This window comes from Hippopotamus amphibius, chromosome 1, assembly GCF_030028045.1.
Source record: "Hippopotamus amphibius kiboko isolate mHipAmp2 chromosome 1, mHipAmp2.hap2, whole genome shotgun sequence".
In the NCBI taxonomy this organism is placed as follows: Eukaryota; Metazoa; Chordata; class Mammalia; order Artiodactyla; family Hippopotamidae; genus Hippopotamus; species Hippopotamus amphibius.
The window spans coordinates 217,147,462-217,168,142 of record NC_080186.1 but is presented as its reverse complement, the minus strand read 5'-3'; the positions used below and the strand labels follow the sequence as shown (position 1 = coordinate 217,168,142).

The window sequence follows — 20,681 nt, the reverse complement described above, 5'->3', positions numbered from 1 at the left end:
TACTCCAATGGACTTACACCATGATTAGAAGTACGAAACCTGTTCTGTGGGGAAAAATGATAGAAATGATACTAAAAGATTACTTCTAGAATTTAAGGTTCCAAATAAAGGAGAAAATATAGATGCCACAAAACTCTCATGACCAAAATTTCTCCATGTATGTGAATACTCAGCTTAGTTTTCTCAAACTATGTTTCAGAAAAACTCATTTTCTCCACTATATTTTAGATAGCAGAAAAACTGCCATTTCTGGAATACTTTGTTTTATTTAGAAGCCACTAACATCACCAAAATAAAAATCAATTTTTATCAATTTGTCAGTTACAATTTGTCAGCAACTGTGGTTGCTATAAGAGTGGCTATAGAATGAATATATGTTGCTAAAATTGGGTCTTCTGCTTCATATAAAAGGAGACATTTCCATTAGTCACAGCTATGACGTGGGAAAGGTTCACCAGGGTGTCTCTTCTCAGGTGTTTTGATAGGCTGAGCCTTTCAAAACATCTGAGAAGTTCAGTGGAATACGCAGAGCTGTTCCAGCAACTATTTAAAACCTTCCTATTCAAAGTATGGCTTCTGAACCATCACCCGGGAGCTTGTTAGAAATACACCATCTTGGACCGTGGCCAAGACTGACTGAATAAGAAGCTGCAGTTTGAAAGAATCCCCATGTGATTCATACGGACATTAATAATTGAGAAGCACAGACTTAAGACACTGCACTGATCTCAGGCAACTAAAGTTGTTTTTGTTTGTTTTTTAACTGTTTAATTCAAAGAAAAGAAGAATAAACAGTGGAATCAAGAGCAAAACTGCTACACTACATATTAAACAATTGCAAGTGAACACTGTAATACCTTAAGATCTGAACTCCAAAGATCAAGCACATTTTCCATCTTTTGAAGATTTTCATCAGAGATAAGAAAATCAGTCACAACTATTTCATGGGTATCTACAGGACTAGAATTAGACCTTGGTGAGGAAGAGTCAACCAAAAGATTCGAACTGAAAAAATCCATGACTGGGTGAGGTGACTTCCTTGGGGATGACACTGATGATGACCCTAGAAGAAAAGAAAAGTTGGAGTGGTCAGCTAAACTGAAAATAACCCAAATTGGTAATGAGTTATATTGGAAGGTTAGAAGATGTCAGTTATCTACAGAGGCTAAGGGAATGCAGAGAAATGGCCTTTCAGTGTACTGAATCTGGCTACTTTACAGTGCGGTGCTGTCTCTGATTTAGGATTGACTAGCACAAGGTGTCTTTTACATCTCCTTCCCTCACCCACAAATGACCTCTATTCCAAATAAGGATGGTTCATATATCTAGGGGTAGCCTGAGCTGAAACTAGTATCATCCACATCATCATATCAACATTTACTAAATGCTTTTTATGTTTCTATAACAAAAATGTCATAAGAATTAGCTATCATAATACACACTACTCTAAGAAAAAGGTATTATTATCTCTATTTTGCTGATGAGGAAGCTGAGGTTTAGAAAGGGTTAAGTAATTGACCAAAGCCAGAGTGGTTGTATATAAGTCATTATTACTTTACATAAAACGATGGGGTAGGTTTTAACATTACTAAAATTCAACACTATAAGAAACTAGTAATTTAGTTTATCAGACACTCAGTTATAAGGCACCCTGTTAGCCTTCAACATATAGGTGAGAAATATATGTATCTATATATATGTACGTACATATATACATAACTCCAATCCCCTGCCCACGTACATGGAGGGTTGGCGTGAGAGCCACAGCCAGAAAGAAAACTGATATCTATCTTTAAAAAGCACAAAAATAGAAAAGTTACTATTTTATCATACGTATATTGGAATTACAGACTATTCATCATAATTTCTCATGTATTTCACACTTTTGTTATAAGGGTCCTAATAACCAAGACTGAGGGCTTTCCTCTTCTCCTTACTGAATGAATCAAACAAAGAATAATCTACTATAGAACTTGTTACTTAAAAGAAAATCTTTAAAGAATACTTTGCAAAAGGGAAAATCATTCCCTAATACATACATTTTGTGTAAAAAATGTATCAACAAATGGTTCACGCTAGTCATACAATGAAACACTGCCTACATGTTCTGAAGATGGTTAAGGAACCCAAAGAAAAAGGCAGAAGGACAAAGTACATGAATATTCTCTTTTACTACAACTAGATTTGCACTCAGGGAAAAAGCATGGCTCTTTTTTTTTTTTTTTTAATATATACTTAACCTTTTAAAAAATAGAATCAACTTAAGAACTTGGGAGGCCCCAAGTCTTTTATTTACAAGTGAGAAAACTAAAGGATAGAGGCATTTCTTATATGGTGGCTTAAATGGCCCTTACATTAAATAATGCTGAATCACATATTAAAAGTCGATTTTTATTATTTTAATTACTGTATGTCAAAGAAAAAGTTTCAGCCTCCTGTTAAATGTGCTTTTAAAATCGCTTTCTCACTTGCTAATCTCTCCCTTCAACAAAGAAAAAGATTTCAGGCTGAACACATCACCACTACTAGTATTTAACTGAAATTTAACAGCTTTGTTTCAGTTGCATTTATTTTTACCATTGCTTTCTAATTGTAACAAGTGTATATTATTTTTCTGGTATAATCAACGACAGATATAAATTTTCCTTTTAAAATGAATTTAAGCTCAAAATGAATATATCTAAAGAAAAACACTAAATGATAGGACAGGTGGTATAAAGATGGGATGAAAGTCATTAAGTTTGTACACGGACACCTGAAAGTTGAGACATAATGTACTAGTTGATGAAAAAACTTAAACTGGCCAAAATGATATCCCATTAAATCTTTGAAAATATCTCCCCTCTAATCTAGCAGTTTTAAGAAAAAAATGCCACACATTATAATGCATTAACCTGTCTTAACCATACTATCTGGGCATCTTACAAAATTATTTTAAATAGTATTACTTAATAAGTTAGCAATAATAGCATTTAAAAGTCCTGCCAATAAGTAATATGGTGAGATTATTCCCCTTACTACATGGATAATATTCACCAAACACAAAATGTTGTATATTAATAAAAACAAGCTAAGGAAAAGTCATACCATCTGTCTTTGAATGGACTGAAATATTTAAATCACATCCTTTTCCAACTTCCATCCTCGTTTCTCTTACTGCAGGGCTATTTCCTGCTGAAAAGAAAGGTTTTTCTTTTAATTAAAGCTAACCAGTCTTAGATAAAATACCTAATTGCACACATCTAATTTAAGAAGGTAGCTGTATACAAGTAAGATTTTAGAATAAGGAAAATACAGTATGCTGGGGATGTAGGAGCACTAAGACAAAGAATAAGAAGAAAGAAAAAAGTCTGACTCAAAAAAGTCTTATTGTATCATTAATAAGGTCAATTCAGCCAACAAATATGGATCAAAAAGAATCCAGTCTACTAACGGCATTCAATTCACACTAAGAGAGAACGTGGACGAATGACATTAGAACTTAGACAAGCTGTCTTATCCTGCAACACTGGATATTTCCGGGGCCTGCTGCTTGTCACTAGCTGCATTCAAGCAAAAGTGACACTGGTTCCCCCCAAGAGGGACTTCTTTACTTCCACCTCAGAAATCTTTAGTTAATGCATGGCGAAAAGGAAACGGGAAAAAACCTCACGAGGATGGCTGTGTCAGAGGCTTACAGATACTTTGCCAACTTCAACACACCCTATTTATACCAAGCAACGGCAATACTAGGAGTAAAGAGAATGGCATGATAAATTTACATGGTCCATTCTAACCAAGTCTGCGTGTGAATCAGGATATCTAAATTCACTGCATGTTGTACGCTTACATCTCAAATCCTTTTTGAAAAGGGCTGAGCATAAACAAATAAATGCTATCTTTCATGCTAGAAAAGACCAGGGTTCTTAGGTCCCAAGTGATTGGTGTAAGAGAGTATTCAGCACTTTGGGTTTGCTCAGTAGGGAGTGCATGTAATCAAAACATGGTCAACATCACTGATGGAGAATGAATAAATCCAAGGGTCATATCTCTTGAAATCCAAGGGCAGAAACCGTTCAGTGTCAGTATGGTTTACTGTTAGAAGCAATATGTATGTTTTGAGGTTCTGGTCCTATTTGTTGATGCAGTGCAGTAGGCTGAGAAGCAATGAAAACTCCACGTCTACAGAGGCAGAGGAACAACACACGCTAGGGCTGTGACTTACCAGGAGCCCAAGAGCCTGCTGGCTCTGAGTAGCCTGTGTCATGTGCTTCAAGGACGGATCCTTGGAGTTATGCCTGCTGTTGATAACTGCCCATTATCAGGGCTGTTTTAGGAAGGCTGTCTGTGCCCCTTGAAAGAACACTTATTTTGAGTGAGCTGTTTGGGATCTAGGTAAAAGGAGCTTTATCCTCCTTTCTCCACCTTTCACTTACTCATCTATCATCACGTATCCTGGTTTGTATTAGTTCTCAATTCTGTCAGTGACACAGTTCAAAGATGGGTTTGCCTCTGTGGTGACAATCCAAACAGTCCTACAGACCCATATAAATACTGCTGACAAAGTCCTAGCACATGGTTCATGAACTTAAGGGGTTCTGAGGGTTATCTATGGACCATCTCTAATTTGGGGGCTTGGGCATTTCGTTTCCAATGTCTCCTGGCATAAATAAAGCCATTGTAACAAGTACAGAGATGCAACATACTCCACTGAGACATGTAATTGCTACAGTGTGGTTATAATTTTATGACTTCATAAAATAGCCAAATGAAGTTCAAATAAAAATCCAACTGTTATATAAGAGCCAAGAAAAACATATTAAAATCTAAAATTTCCCCCAAATGATAGTGATATACACCAGTGATTGAGAAGAATCACTGGAGAAGTATTTTCACAATCAAAAGTCATAGCATTGGACTTCCTAGGTGGCGCAGTGGGTAAGAATCAGCCTGCCAATGCAGGGGACGTGGGTTCGACCCCTGCCCCAGGAGGATACCACATGCCGCGGAGCAACTAAGCCCATGCGCCACAACTATTGAGCCTGCACTCTAGAGCCCGTGAGCCACAACTATTGAGCCCATGTGCCGCAACTACTGAAGGCCACGCGCCTAGAGCCCGTGCTCTGCAACAAGAGAGGCCACCGCGTTGAGAAGCCTGTGCACCACAAGGAAGAGTAGCCCCCGCTCGCCGCAACTAGAGAAAGCCCGTGTGCAGCAACGAAGACCCAAAACAGCCAATAAAATAAATAAATAAATAAATAAATAAAATAAATAAACTAAAAAAAAAGGTCAGTAGCATTAAAAAGCTCAACAACATTTTAAATAAAGAGACACCTCGGAAAATATACATAACCTGGGTTTTGAAGACTGTCATCAATTACAGTAGGAATTCTAATATCTGGCATCACTTCTCTTTTAGAATGAGATGGCTGTGAAGCACTTGATTCAATATTTGGAGTCACTATAGCATAACGCAGCAGTTCTTCATACTCTTCCTATGAGAAGCCAACAATAAACAATGTATTACATCCCTGTAACAAGGGACACTCAGGCAAAAGAATGGTAAAGGCACAAAGACGTTCTCTACTTCAGTTCCCAAAACAGTAGGCAAACAATAGTAAGGAATGTGTACTTTTGATTTATGTTTTTATGCATCAATTTACTTACTCTCTTGTAGTAAGTTAAATTTCTTAAAAACAAGCAAAAATCCAACAAATATACCTACCCAATGTTCTTCTAGTGACAGTGCCTTAGTACCCATACTCCTTTAGCATGTCAATTTAAAACGGTGACACAAAGATTACCTAGAGTAGTTTCCTGAAGCCAATCAACATCTACAACACAGAAGAGCCCTCTCTCAATTGACAGCTGCTCGCAGGTGGGAAAAGACACAACCACTTCTCTCCTTTGCTTACAACAGGAAGATTCCACAACAGGAGGGTCTAAGGATGAAAAGTAGTTTTGGCTCTGATCACTCCCTGCTCCCATGCAATTCTACAACAACCCTGAGTCTCTTTTCATATATAAGCATGGAAAGAGTGTAAGAGAAATACTGGAAGAGAAAGAATACTGAAGATAAAAAGAGAACATGAATGCCAACCTGTATTCTACCTGCTGGCAACATCATGGTACATGTCAAAGGAGGATAAAAAAAAAGGCACAAGGTGTAGACCTTACAAGAATATTCCTCAAGTTTAAAAAAAAAAGTGGAATTTCCTAATATAGATAGTAAGATATTTGCTTAGCCAAATCAAAAAATTCTATTGCTGCAGTAAAAAATATAGTGGAACTTAGTCTCTATTCAAAAAGGAGTTGGTCACTGAGGCAACAAATATTCCTATTAAGGAGTAATTTCTAAGAGTATTACGCAATGGACCCAGAGAACATCTTTGCAGTAAAAACTGGGGGAAGGTTTTCAAGAATATAAAATGTCATTATTCTAAAGAATTATTTAATATTAATTTTTCTCCATAAAAAGTTTAGTTCAGATAGAGAAAATGCCACGATCATCATCTCAGTCGTCATAACTGCTTACTATTTGATTCACCCTCACGATGAAGAAAAATGATGCTAAAAATTACCTCCTTGAAGTGTCACAGTAAATATCTGCTGAACTGAAGTAACACAGATTCTGTCTAAATCAAAGAAAGAATCTTACCTTTAATAAGACCGTTATGATATGGTATAGGTTTTTGAAAATTAGCAACCCTTACTTTCCCCCTATGTTTTCTATGAGTAAGAATACTTAACTGTCTAAACACACCCAACTTTCTGGCTATGAATATATCATATAGATGGCTGAAATAAGTGTCTTGGTGTTTCTCAAAAGAACAGATGTAACTGCAGTCAAAGTTCTGAAGTCAGAACTACCTTGTAGACTGTGTAAGTAGTCAATACCAATGCATTCCAAATTAGTTTCCAAGAAGGTATTCAGAGAATCCACAAAGTTTTCTTCATAATTCATTTTTGAGCTATTTAATAAAGGAGCATACACTATAAAAGGTACCATATATACTAAATTTTAACAGGCCAGAAACTATATATTCTTTTTTTTTTTCTGTATCATTTTTTATTTACTTTTTAATTGGGATATAATTGCTTTACACTCTTGTACCAGTTTTTGAGGTACACCAAAGTCAATCAGCTGTATTTATACACATATTCCCTCCCTCCCTCGACTCCCCCTGCCACCCTTCCCGTCCTGGCCCTCTAAGGCATCATCCATCATGAAGTTGATCTCCCTTTGTTATACAGCAACTTCCCACTGGCTATCTATTTTACAGTTGGTAGTATATACATGTCTATGCTACTCTCTCACTTCATCCCAGCTTCCCCTTCACCCTGCCCCCAACCTCGTGTCCTCCAGTCCATTCTCTGCATCTGCATCCTTATTCTTGCCCTGTCACTGGGTTCATCAATACCTTTTCTTTTTTTTAGATTCCATATATATGAGTTAGCATACAATATTTGTTTTTCTCTTTCTGACTTACTTCACTCTGTATGACAGACTCTAGGTCTATCCACCTCATTACATATAGCTCCGTTTCATTCCTTTTTATAGCTGAGTAACATTCCACTGTATATATATGCCACATCTTCTGTATCCATTCATTTGTTGATGGGCATTTAGGTTGCTTCCATGTCCTGGCTATTGTAAATAGTGCTGCAATAAACATTATGGTACATGTTTCTTTTTGGATTATGGTTTTCTTTGGGTATATGCCCAGGAGTGGGATTACTGGATCATATGGTAGTTCTATTTGTAGTTTTTTAAGGAACCTCCAAACTGTTTTCCATAGTGGCTGTACCAGCTTACATTCCCACCAACAGTGCAGGAGACTTCCCTTTTCTCCACATCCTCTCCAACTTGTTGTTTCTAGATTTTTTGATGGCCATTCTGATTGGTGTGAGGTGACACCTCATTGTGGCTTTGACTTGCATTTCTCTGATGATTAGTGATGCTGAGCATCTTTTCATGCGTTTGTTGGCCATCTGTACGTCTTCTTTGGAGAAATGTCTATTTAGGTCTTCTGCCCATTTGTGAATTGGGTTATTTGCTTTTTTGGTATGAAGCTGCATGAGCTGCTTGTATATTTTGGAGATTAATCCTTTGTCTGTTGCTTCGTTGGCAAGTATTTTCTCCCATTCTGAGGGTTGCCTTCTTGTCTATGGTTTCTTTCGCTGTGCAAAAGCTTTTAAGTTTCATGAGGTCCCATCTGTTTATTCTTGATTTTATTTCCATGATTCTAGGAGGTGGGTCAAAAAGGATCTTGCTTTGATGGATGTCATAGAGTGTTCTAAGGCCAGAAACTATATATTCTTAAATTTGTTTGTTGGTTGGAATTAAGCTTCTTCTGCCATCAATATCAACTTCTTGTAAATGTCATAGAGTGAAAAGGCTGTAGTTCTGCACAAGTTTATTTATTTTTGTCTTAACTTCACACTTGTTCACATCTGCTAAAGTAAACTGTACAAGTGAGCACACAGCTATGACATAAGTGGGCCAAATCAACCACCAATCTCTCAAGTCAAGTACATCTGATAGGGTCAGTCCCTTCTTATGGCACGAGAGTGATGAGTGTGAGGCAGCCAACGACTTCGCAGCATATCACATGCTTATCATTAGCACTTACTCTAGGTTTGAGTCTCTGGGTGCTGCTTGTGTGATTTTTACATTTATGACAAAAGTTTGAAGAGGTGATAGATTTTTGTTGGTGATTCAACACTGCATCAAAAATTTCGTATTCAGCAAAAGCAGTTCTAAGAGGGAAGTTTATAGCAATACAGTCCTACCTTAAGAAACAAGAAAATGATCGAACAAACAACCTAACCTTACACCTAAAACAACTAGAGAAAGAAGAACAAAGAAACCCCAAAGTGAGCAGAAGGAAAGAAATCATAAAGATCAGAGCAGAAATAAATGAAAAAGAAAGGAAAGAAGCCATAAGAAAAATAAATAAAACTAAAAGCTGGTTCTTTGAGAAGATTAACAAAATTGATAAACCATTAGCCAGACTCATCAAGAAAAAAAGGGAGAAGATGCAAATCAACAGAATTAGAAATGAAAAAGGAGAAGTAACAACGGACACCTCAGAAATACAAAACATCATGAGAGACTACTACAAACAACTATATGCCAATCAACTGAATAACCTGGAAGAAATGGATACATTCTTAGAAAAATACAATCTTCCAAGACTGAACCAGGAAGAAATAGAAACCATGAACAGACCAATCACAAGTACGGAAATGGAGGCAGTGATTAAAAATCTCCCAACACACAAAAGCCCAGGACCAGATGGGTTCACAGGCGAATTCTATCAAACATTTCGAGAAGAGTTAACACCTATCCTTCTCAAACTCTTCCAAAATATTGCAGAAGGGGGAACACTCCCAAACTCATTCTACGAGGCTACCATCACCCTGATACCAAAACCAGGCAAAGATGTCACAAAAAAAGAAAACTACAGACCAATATCACTGATGAATATAGATGCAAAAATCCTCAACAAAATACTAGCTAACAGACTCCAACAGCACATTAAAAAAATCATACACCATGATCAAGTGGGGTTTATCCCTGGGATGCAAGGATTCTTCAATATATGCAAATCAATCAACGTGATACATCATATCAACAAATTGAAGGATAAAAACCATATGATCATTTCAACAGATGCAGAAAAAGCTTTTGACAAAGTTCAACATCCATTTATGATAAAAGCTCTCCAGAAAATGGGCATAGAAGGAAATTACCTCAACATAATAAAAGCCATATATGAAAAACCAAAAGCCAACATCGTTCTCAATGGGGAAAAACTGGAAGAATCCCCTCTAAGAACAGGAACAAGACAAGGGTGTCCACTCTCACCACTATTATTCAACATAGTTTTGGAAGTTTTAGCCACAGCAATCAGAGAAGAAAAAGAAATCAAAGGAATCCAAATTGGAAAAGAAGAAGTAAAATTGTCACTCTTTGCAGATGACATGATATTATATATAGAAAACCCTAAAGACTCTACCAGAAAACTGCTAGCACTAATTGATGAGTTTAGTAAAGTAGCAGGATACAAAATCAATGCACAGAAATCTCTTGCATTCCTATACACGAACAACGGAAGAGCAGAAAGAGAAATTAAGGAAACTCTCCCATTCACCATTGCAACCAAAAGAATCAAATACCTAGGAATAAACCTGCCTAAGGAGGCAAAAGATCTGTATGCAGAAACTTTAAGACATTGATGAAAGAAATCAAAGACGACACAAACAGATGGAGGGACATACCATGTTCCTGGATTGGAAGAATCAACAACGTGAAAATGTCTGTACTACCCAAAGCAATTTACAGATTCAATGCAATCCCGATCAAATTACCAATGGCATTTTTCATAGAACTAGAGCAAGAAATCTTACAATTTGTATGGAAACGCAAAAGACCCCGAATAGCCAAAGCAGTCTTGAGAAGGAGAAATGGAGTTGGTGGAATCAGGCTTCCTGACTTCAAACTATACTACAAGGCCATAGTGATCAAGACAGTATGGTACTGGCACAAAAATAGAAAGGAAGATCAATGGAATAGAATAGAGAACTCAGAAGTAAGCCCAAACACATATGGGTACCTTATCTTTGACAAAGGAGGCACGAGTATACAATGGAAAAAAGACAGCCTCTTCAATAAGTGGTGCTGGGAAAATTGGACAGCAACATGTAAAAGAATGAAAGTAGAACACTTCCTAACACCATACACAAAAATAAACTCCAAATGGATTAAAGACCTACATGGAAGGCCAGACACTATAAAACTCCTAGAGGAAAACATAGGCAGAACACTCTATGACATCCATCAAAGCAAGATCCTTTTTGACCCACCTCCTAGAATCATGGAAATAAAATCAAGAATAAACAAATGGGACCTCATGAAACTTAAAAGCTTTTGCACAGCGAAAGAAACCATAAACAAGACTAAAAGGCAACCCTCAGAATGGGAAAAAATAGTTGCCTATGAAACAACGGACAAAGGATTAACCTCCAAAATATACAAGCAGCTCATGAAGCTTCATACCAAAAAAGCAAATAACCCAATCCACAAATGGGCAGAAGACCTAAATAGACATTTCTCCAAAGAAGACGTACAGATGGCCAACAAACACATGAAAAGATGCTCCACATCACTCATCATCAGAGAAATGCAAGTCAAAGCCACAATGAGGTATCACCTCACACCAGTCAGAATGGCCATCATCACAAAATCTGGAAACAACTAATGTTGGAGAGGGTGTGGAGAAAAGGGAACTCTCCTGCACTCTTGGTGGGACTGTAAGTTGGTACAGCCACTATGGAAAACAGTTTGGAGGTTCCTTAAAAAACTACAAATAGAACTACCATATGACCCAGTAATCCCACTCCTGGGCATATACCCAAAGAAAACCATAATCCCAAAAGAAACTTGTACCATAATGTTTATTGCAGCACTATTTACAATAGCCAGGACATGGAAGCAACCTAAATGCCCATCAACAAATGAATGGATACAGAAGATGTGGCATATATATACAATGGAATATTACTCAGCTACAAAAAGGGATGAGATGGAGCTATATGTCATGAGGTGGATAGAACTACAATCTGTCATACAGAGTGAAGTAAGTCAGAAAGAGAAGGACAAATATTGTATGCTAACTCACATATACGGAATCTAAAAATGGTACTGATGAACTCAGTGACAAGAACAAGGATGTAGATACAGAGTATGGACTGGAGAACTCGAGGTATGGGAGGAGGCGGGGGGTGAAGGCGAAACTGAGACGAAGCAAGAGAGTAGCACAGACATATATATACTACCAACTGTAAAATAGTCAGTGGGAAGTTATTGTATAACAAAGGGAGTCCAACTCGAGGATGGAAGATGCCTTTGAGGACTGGGGCGGGGAGGGTGGGGGGGACTCGAGGAAGGGGAGTCAAGGAAGGGAGGGAATACGGGGATATGTGTATAAAAACAGATGATTGAACCTGGTGTACCCCCAAAAAATAAAAAAAATAAAAAAATAAATTTCGTATTGATTCTTTTTTATGCTTCGAGTCAGTTTAACTGAAGATGAGACATGGTATTAAAAATCTACCATTTTCACTACTTATACTGAGAATCAGAATATTCTTGATAATTTGTAACCCAAACAAAATATAGAAATAAACTGGATACTTAGGTTTATAAAACTGCACCAGCCATCTAGTAACCCCCAATTTCAAATGTACATTTATCAAGGCAGCTTCATTGTTTTTCCAAACTGCTTTTATGAGAAGTAAATGTCACAAATTTGAATTTATGAAATAAACCTACACAACTGCAGTTCAACTTTAATCTTTTTATACTGGAATTTGAAATTGTTTGAAAAAAGGGCTTATGCTAGTAGATGTCTGAAAACTGCTAGTCTTTAGGGTAGTCAAATGTAAAGAAGTGACTTGGTTTCAGTTTCAACCTTGATTTAACATTTAACGTAGATTACTTACATGCAGTAAATTTTAGTTATAGCAAATACCAATTTTTACATATATTAAGGCTAGCCACAGAAGAGAAACAGAGATATTGCAAAGAGAGCACTATTAGAAAACTCAGTCACCAGCATCTCCTTCATATTGCTATAGTCAACTCCTTTGTCAGTGATGTCCCCTTCATGACAATAAACGCATATCTGAGTCTTAAACTTACATTTCTTGATAGAAAGTAAGAGTCAGTATTTCACATAATGGTTATCACTGAGGCCGAAGGCTCTTTTTAGGAAAAAAAATCATTTAGAGTATCAGAAATACAACATTTAAATTTTATGTTAACAAAAATAACTGTAAGTCTTTAAATAGATTTAAAGAGCCTTGAGTTTATATTTCCTGAACCATATCAGTTTTCCAGTTATTAGAATAAAAGGAAATTCCCAAATAATTTGATAACTTGCAGCCATACACCAGATATTTCCCTGGTTCCTACAACCCTGAATGTATGAGTCAGTCCTAATGAGCTAACTATCAAAGTATACAAAATTTTAAGTACAATAACTTACTATGGTAGAGAGGCTAACAGTTCAGAAGCATCCATTTCCCCTTCATTTCTTTCAATTAGTAAAACTGAAGGGTTTGAGCTAGACAAATGGCCACCCAGAGACATTTCTCAGCTTCCTTCGCAAGCAGGTGTGGCCAAGAGACCTGGTCTACGAGATTTGAATGGAAATGATGTATACAATTTCAGATCAAGTCCTTAAAAAGGAGGCTCCTTGCTTCCTGTACAGCTCTTCCCATGGGCTAGAGGCTGTAGTGACCCAGTACCTGACAATGCAACACAGTCAACACCCTAGGGCAGGGCTGAGCAACAGGATAGAAAAGACTGGGTCCTCAGATGACCACAAGATTATGTACCAACTCAGATTTTTATAAGAGAGAGAATCAAACTTTAAGCCACTCACTTAAATCATTCTTGGCTCCTATTAAAGCACCCAAAGCAACATCCCAGTATAATCTGCAAACATTCAAAGAAAACCTTTGCTTTTGGCAAAGAATATATAAAAGTGTGGCTATCATGCACTGAATTTTTCTTTCCCCAAAATTCACATGCTGAAGCCCTAATCCCCTGGCATGACTGTATTTAGGTTTGGGGCCTTTAAGGAAGTAATTACATAATTAAGGTTAAATGAAGTCATAAGGTTGGAGTACTGATCTGAAAGGATTAATGTCTCTTCTCATAGAAGAGAAAACAAAGAGCGCGCTCTCTCTCCCCCTGCACACATGTACCACTGGAAAGGCCATGAGAAGGTGGCTGTGTGCAAGCCAGGAATAGGGCCCTCTTCAGAAACAGACCTTGTCAGATCTTCATCTGGCACTCCTAGGATCCAGAACTGTGAGCAAATAAGTTTTTGTTTAAACCACCCTGTCTACGGTATTTTGTCATGAGAGCAGGAGAAGATTAATACAATGGCTATCTTATCTTTGTATTTTAAAGTGAATTAACTTTTAGCATCTCCTTCCTCTGGAGGCAGTTATAACTAGATATAGCCAAATCAGCTCTGCTCAGTTAGTTTATTACCACAGGAATAAACTCCCTTTAGGAATGGAGGGGAAGTGAAAGTCAGAGAGACTTTAACTTGTGGCTTCCCTAGTTTGACCTCTGAAAGAGAAAGATCGGAACATACATTTCCAAGTTCTCACAAGAATCACTATAAGTTAGAGGATGCAAGCGGGTATACATTAATAAGGTTTAATGTACATATACATTTTAACTTATTTTAAGGGAAAATTTTTAAAAATCAGTTACTTAAACAACTATTTTAGTTTCATATATGTAGATACAGGCCAAATGGGTTATTTTTTAGTTAAGGATCAAAATAAATAATATTGTCTTCCTTAGCTGTCAGAGAAAACCTGCCTTAAGGTAAATAAGAATCCTAAACTAATAACCAAAACTTGTAATTCTGCCCCCCTCCCCCCAACAGCTGGACTGATGTGAGCCTAAAATACAGCCGAGCCCATGCACACCAGGTGTGGTCAGGACAAGCGGCTGATATTCTGGAGCTGTGCTTAGAGGAAACTGCAAGTGAAGAAGCACTGTGGATGCTGCCCATCCTTCAGCACTTATCATCAACAGCTTTATGAAGCCTTCACATATCTGAGGCAGGAATAAAAACGCCCTTAAGAAGAATGCTGATTTATGAGGGGCTTTTGTATTAACTGTTTGGTGTTACATGTTTAATATATATGCAAAAGTATATAGTTATTTTATGTTATTTTATTTTTAATATCATTTTTGGTATTTAATTTTGAAATGTTTCCAGTAATGGAATATGGGCAGGTTTTCAACTGTAGTCAAGAAACAGTAGGGTCATAAGTTGAGGGTTACTAAAAACAGAATCTCAGTCGGGGGTAACATTCTAAGTGGGTAACCCATAACACAAAATGATTTCTGGCATGTCTGTAAGATTCTCCCCCCCCCTCTTAAAATTCTACTCCAGAAATTTCTTTTGATGTAAAGCTTTGTTTCTTGACAAAATGACAACCTGAGATCTTATACGGTATTTACATTTTAGTATTAAAGGGTTCTGGACCCAACAATTACAATGTGTGAATTTTTTTCCCCACCACCACTAAGCAATTCTCAGACACCACTTGGGTGTCCTACAATTCAACTCAATTCTGACACTTTCCACCAGAGACAGAACCAGATTCCACAGGCTAAGGAATCAGTCCCACAAGATTGCCCTCCCCCACCCCACAACTCCAGATGCCAGTCGCAAGTCTAGGTTATCACCTGTGCTTCTGACCAACCAGCTATGGACTGGAGCTTCCAAAGACCCCTCCTTGGGTTTGAGTAATTTGCTAGAGGGCTCACAGAACTCGGAGAAACATTTTTCATACTAGATTACCAGTTTATTGTAAAAGGATATAACCCAGGAATAGCCAGCAGGAAGGGGTATACAGGGCAAGGTATGGAGAAGGGGTGTGGAGCTTCTGTACCCTCTTCTGGCAGGCCAGTCACCCAGCACCTCCACGTGTTCACCAACTGGAAGCTCCCCAAACCCAGCCCTTTTGGGTTTTTATGGAGGCTTCATTAAATAGGCACAATTGATTAAATCAATGACCACTGGCGATTGATTCAACCTCCAGACCCTCTCCTGGAGGTCACGGGGTGTGACTGAAAGTTCCAACCCTCTAATCACATGGTTGCCTCTCCTGGCAACCAGTCTCTATCCTTAGGTGAGGTCCAAAAGTCACATCATCAACATAACAAAAGATATCATCATTCTCACTAGTTAGGAAATTCCAACAGGTTTAGGAGCTCTGTGCCAGAAATGGGATGAAGACCAAATATTTATTTATTATGAATCACAATATCACAGGTATCAATAAGTTAATCAGTTGTCTCTTGAAGGAAGTTGGATATGGCAAAGACGAAGGGTGCAGGACAACACTGTTACCTAAAAAGATAGCACTAAATCGGAGAGGTACCATCCAAATGGAAGGCAAAGATGAAATCTAATTCCAGACTGCTTTTACCCTAGTAAATATTCACAGATACTTTTCCAACAGCTTCCCAATTCCTAAACCTGTCATTTCAATTAAAGGAACACATTTGTTTCATAAAATATTTCCCTAAAGCTTCTGTCTTTTTCTACAGTGCCAGTAACAACTTATTGTATGTAGGCATAAACATACCATCCAACTTTTCCCCTCTGAAGTGATATAACTATAAAACCCAAGATATACCACGTCAGTATTCTCTCACTTAAAATATACTCAAGAAATCTGAATTCATATTTTTGATGATAAAACATTTAGAATTAAAAGAAATTTAAAACATATAAAAGCCACACCTGCAGTCAATGTACCTATTGCTGTCCAGGTCCTGGGCAGCAGCAGGTGCTGAATGTTGTGGCAACAGGGGCCAGAACTGAGAGTGGAACACTGGGGAATCTGGGGCCCCAGAACTCTGGATGTTTTGATATTGGATTAATTTGCATTAAAGTGAGAGCGGCACTCATGAGAGAGAGCTACAAAGAGAATCTTTCAAGAAAAAATGTTTCTTCAGATTTTCAGCTTCTCATTACGTTGTTTGAAGCCTTTGTACAAAGAATGCTGGAAGAGTTCATGAGTGTTTTCTGAAAAGTGAATTAAAAAAATGTAAGGTATTTTCCAAGGTTTGTAAAATAATTCCCCAAATTTCATATTATTATAATTTGACACACATTATATTTACATTATAATTATAAATGTAAATGGCATGAATGAATGACAAATGTATTCCTAGTTTTCCCTCATATTATCACTTATTTGAAATAAATAAGTCATGACAAATTTAGACATGTCTTCCTACCTGAAGATCTGAAGAGACAGAACTGCCTCGGTCGGAGCCATTTTGCAAAACTGGAGGTGAGCATTTCTCCTCATCTGATGACATTCTGTACAAATACTAAAAAAAAAGTAGAAGCTAACTTTAGCTTGTTTTCTCAATATTTAAATTAAAATGTTTTCTAAATATGTGTGTGTGTGTATACACGCAAGCCCATGTGTCTAATAATATCCTACGCTGTAAACAATAACCATTCTACATGTTAAAATCATTCAACATACTGAACACCCAAAGACAAAATCACTGGGCAATAAAAAATATTCAATTCCCAAGTAGTGAGTTTATAATGCAGTCAAAGAGATAAGACAAATACATGAAAGGTTAAAGAAAGACTGAAGCTCCTCAGAAAAAGCCTTGGTAGGAGCTGTTGAGAATAAGAGTGTGATCACTGTTCAACAGTGTGATGACCCAGGTGCTGTGTCCTTTCCTACCAGACACTGAATCAAGAATGAACAATTCTCTGCTTGAGGAACTGACCTTTGGGGGATATTATTTTAAGAAAAGCAACCCTACACAGAACACAGATTCTAATACCATGCACAGAAAAATTGTTTAAGGTCTTAACCAAAAAAATGAATAATAATAAACATACTTTTAGTAACAAGTACACAAATTGCTTAAAAGGCAAACAGTGACTATTCAAACGATCTGAACACCAGTTACATGTAAGACATTGGTGAGGAAGGTAAGATGGGGAAGTCCTTGTCCTCAAGAACTCTGCAATCTGAAAGCAGGGCCAGATATGTGTATACTAGAAATGACTAATGAAGAAAGTGCTGTTAGATCCTAAAACAACAGAGACACAAAGAAGGGAGGCTGGAGTAGCCTTTTTCACGGGGTGGTGGTGAGGGTGTGCAGTGGGAATAGATGACCCAGGTGGTGAGATCTGAAAGCCAGATAAAACATTAAAGGATATTTGAGGCAACAGCACAGCATACGCAAAGACACAGAGGCATGGACACTATGTCAGGAACTGCAAGTATTTTGTGAAGCTAAAGCAAAGGGTACAAAGCAAGGCTTGGCAAGGGATCAAACAGGCAAGGTAAGGAGCAGCCAGATCATGGAAGACCACAATTATGTCATGTTAAAAAATTCTGTCTTCCTTCTAAGAGAAGTGATTACAGTCTTAAATAAGTGATAACATGATCAGGCTTGTCTTTTAGAAAGATCACTCTGGCAGCTTTCAGGATGGATTTGAGAGGTGGGATACTGAAGAAGGAGCAACTGAGAGCCAACTGCAGTAGTCCAAGAGCTAAGTGTTCCCTCCAGCAAATGGGGACCTGAAAGGAGGAGGCAGCAATGGGAAGTGGACGCAGATATGACGGTGAGGTAGCTGCATTATGGCAGTGGAAATCATGATCAACAACTGGTTAAGAGGTTAACGGGAGGAAATGCCGATCTGTTTCAGATTTCTGGCTTGCAGCTAGATGAATGGTAGTGCTACTCCCCAAGGCAAAGAATACTGGAAGAAGGCTGGGAGGAAGGGTAATGGACTCACTATCAGACTTCTTGGGTATAAGGTACCTCTGAGGCACTGAAGTGAGGCTGCAGGTATGAGGTATTTGGCCACACCAGTTATGCAATGCACAACTCCAAGGAATGCCATTCACAGTGGTTACAATATGAATGGTGCTTCCTGGAGTTAAGCAGTGTGGGAGCCCTGCAATGGAGGTATAGGTTTGGAAATTCATTTTGAGGAATCGTCAGCATCATGCAAACTGCTGAGAAAAGGGAGAGGATAAGATCACTTATGAAAATGAGTGTGAGAGAGAGTTCTTATTCTGAGGTCCTTACACCCAAACTGTATGCAATATTTTTAGCACATTATGTACATTTCTAGGAAGAGGACCCTCAGCTTCCAATGTGTCCAGAGGGTACCATAACCTTAGTAAAGTTAAGGACCACTACTATAGCAAGAGGAGAGTTAAAATCAGAACCGCTAATATTTAAAGGGGACGTGAAGAAGAGCCAGAAAAGACGGAAAAGGAAGTCAGAACAGTGGAATGAACAATGAGAACTGTGTCAGAAAAGCTTCCAGAAGGGAGTGATCAGAGACAGATGCCAAAGACAGATGAGAATCTGACAGAGTCCCTTGACTTTGGCAATCAGGAAATTGCTGGGGCATTTGCCTGAACAATTTCAGTGGACAGCAGAACAAGTCTCAATCACAGTGGGCTGAACATTAAGGGACGAAGAAACTGAAACAGAAAGGGCAGATACAAGAAGTGCAATATTAGAATGGAAACATAGGTTGGAGCTAGAGGGTGGAAAGGAAATTTCAGCTTTATTCAATGAGCATTACCGTGTAGAGACATGAGAAGTAAACTAAATCTCAGCATGACTGACTTTAGTTAAGCCAATTAGGGAGGATAAAATAAGCACACACATCTGCAGCAAGGAATGGCTGCTTCACCGACTTCAAATCCACCACTGTGGTAACTTGTGTCCTTTCTACTTCAATTCACTCCTTCCTTTAGGATGTGTCTGCAGACTGGTAAAAGGGCAGGATTGGGGGTGCTCATTATTTAAAAAACAAGCTGAAACGTACCCTCAGATCTCGATCTCGAAAGGAGTTTCTGAGTATAGATTCTGCGGACACAAAACGACTACTGTACTTTTGGAAAATATGCTGTGAATCTTCCATCTGCCCTACTTTGAGGCCAACAAAGTATGACAGTTTATCTAAAACTCTACCAACAGTAGCATTTTCCTTACTGTTACTAGTTCAGAGACAAAGGAAAAAAATAAAACTTGCTTTGATGGGAAGCAGATGTACATCAGATAACTAAATTTTCACTAGTCTCTAACCTAAGATACTAGAAACCACGAGATAAAAATTCTGAGCACGTGTCTACTGCCAGAGAAATCAAATTACATCTCCGTAATTACCTGCCTGATAGGGAAAGCGGGGTCCGGGAATTCAAAGAGGCAGAGAAAGAGTGAATTAACGTGCGAGCTGGCAGCAGGGTGACGTCCCTGTGCCCTTGACCTTAGTTGCAAGCAAGGAGAGGGGTTGCGCCAGCCCCTCCCCACGTCAGGGACTACAGGCAGAGAAGCAGCTGCGAGCAAGCAAAGGGCCACAAGTTCTCTTCAATCACTTTCTCTTACCCCTGTGTTAATCAAATTCTTACTTAAAAACAAAGGGTTAGACATGGTCATTTTACCCCCTACGTTTTAAATGACCCGAACCTATAGCGACAACACCGCTATACTTCAGGCACCCCTCACTCCTGCCCTCTCTTCCCGGACGCCTCGGAGGAGAAAACCTCTCGTCCTCGCCGCCCCGCCGAGCAGCTGAAGGGCCCTGGTTTCAGGAAGACGCCCCCAGCCCTGTGCTGTCCGATCCCCATGCGGCGGCGACCCGGGCCGAGGCACTTTAAATCCCACTCCAGGGCCTTCGCCACCGGCGCCGGGCCGCCCGGGGCGCCACGACCCACCTCCTCGCCTCTCCGCAAACACCGACACCTCCCTCCTCGTCTTATCGCCGGGACGCCGTCGAAACCACAGCCAATCCAGCGGCTTCCTTAGCAGCAACCTGACAGTTTCAAACTGCAGGGAGGAAATAAGGACGGCCCCGGGCATTGGCCCCGAGCTTCAGCAACGTGCCGTGCGATTGGTCCGAGAGTCGGGGGCGGGGCTCTGGGCCGCAGGAGGGAGAAACCGGAATTAAGTTACTTAGGGATTAGCTACGCCCCTTGCGTCGGCCGGCCCAAAGGGGGCGGAGTCTTAGGGAGCCCCGCCCAGCGCTCAGGAGCCCGCGATCAGTTCCGTTCTGCGCCTGCGGGAGACAAGGTGGCTCAGGGAGCGGGGCTCAAGT

The 20,681-nt window shown here is 39.0% G+C and overlaps 1 protein-coding gene across 3 annotated transcripts in view; it reads right to left on the bottom strand.

The window, feature by feature from the left end:
- The window catches only part of POC5 (POC5 centriolar protein), a 37,068-nt gene extending 16,651 nt beyond the window's left edge, over window positions 1–20,417 (bottom strand). The window contains exons 1-6 of one of the 3 annotated variants that reach the window (XM_057740963.1): window positions 20,302–20,406; window positions 16,829–16,924; window positions 16,329–16,613; window positions 5,333–5,474; window positions 3,088–3,174; window positions 858–1,063 (exon numbers count right to left, since the gene is read on the bottom strand). In XM_057740963.1, the coding sequence (XP_057596946.1) occupies window positions 858–1,063; window positions 3,088–3,174; window positions 5,333–5,384 (345 nt within the window). In that variant the 5' untranslated portion in view covers window positions 5,385–5,474; window positions 16,329–16,613; window positions 16,829–16,924; window positions 20,302–20,406. Of the gene's footprint in view, window positions 1–857; window positions 1,064–3,087; window positions 3,175–5,332; window positions 5,475–16,328; window positions 16,614–16,828; window positions 16,925–20,301 lie in introns of all 3 variants that reach the window. The other 2 variants (XM_057740948.1, XM_057740955.1) reach the window with 2 other exon arrangements.
- Window positions 20,418–20,681: the final 264 nt, after the last annotated feature.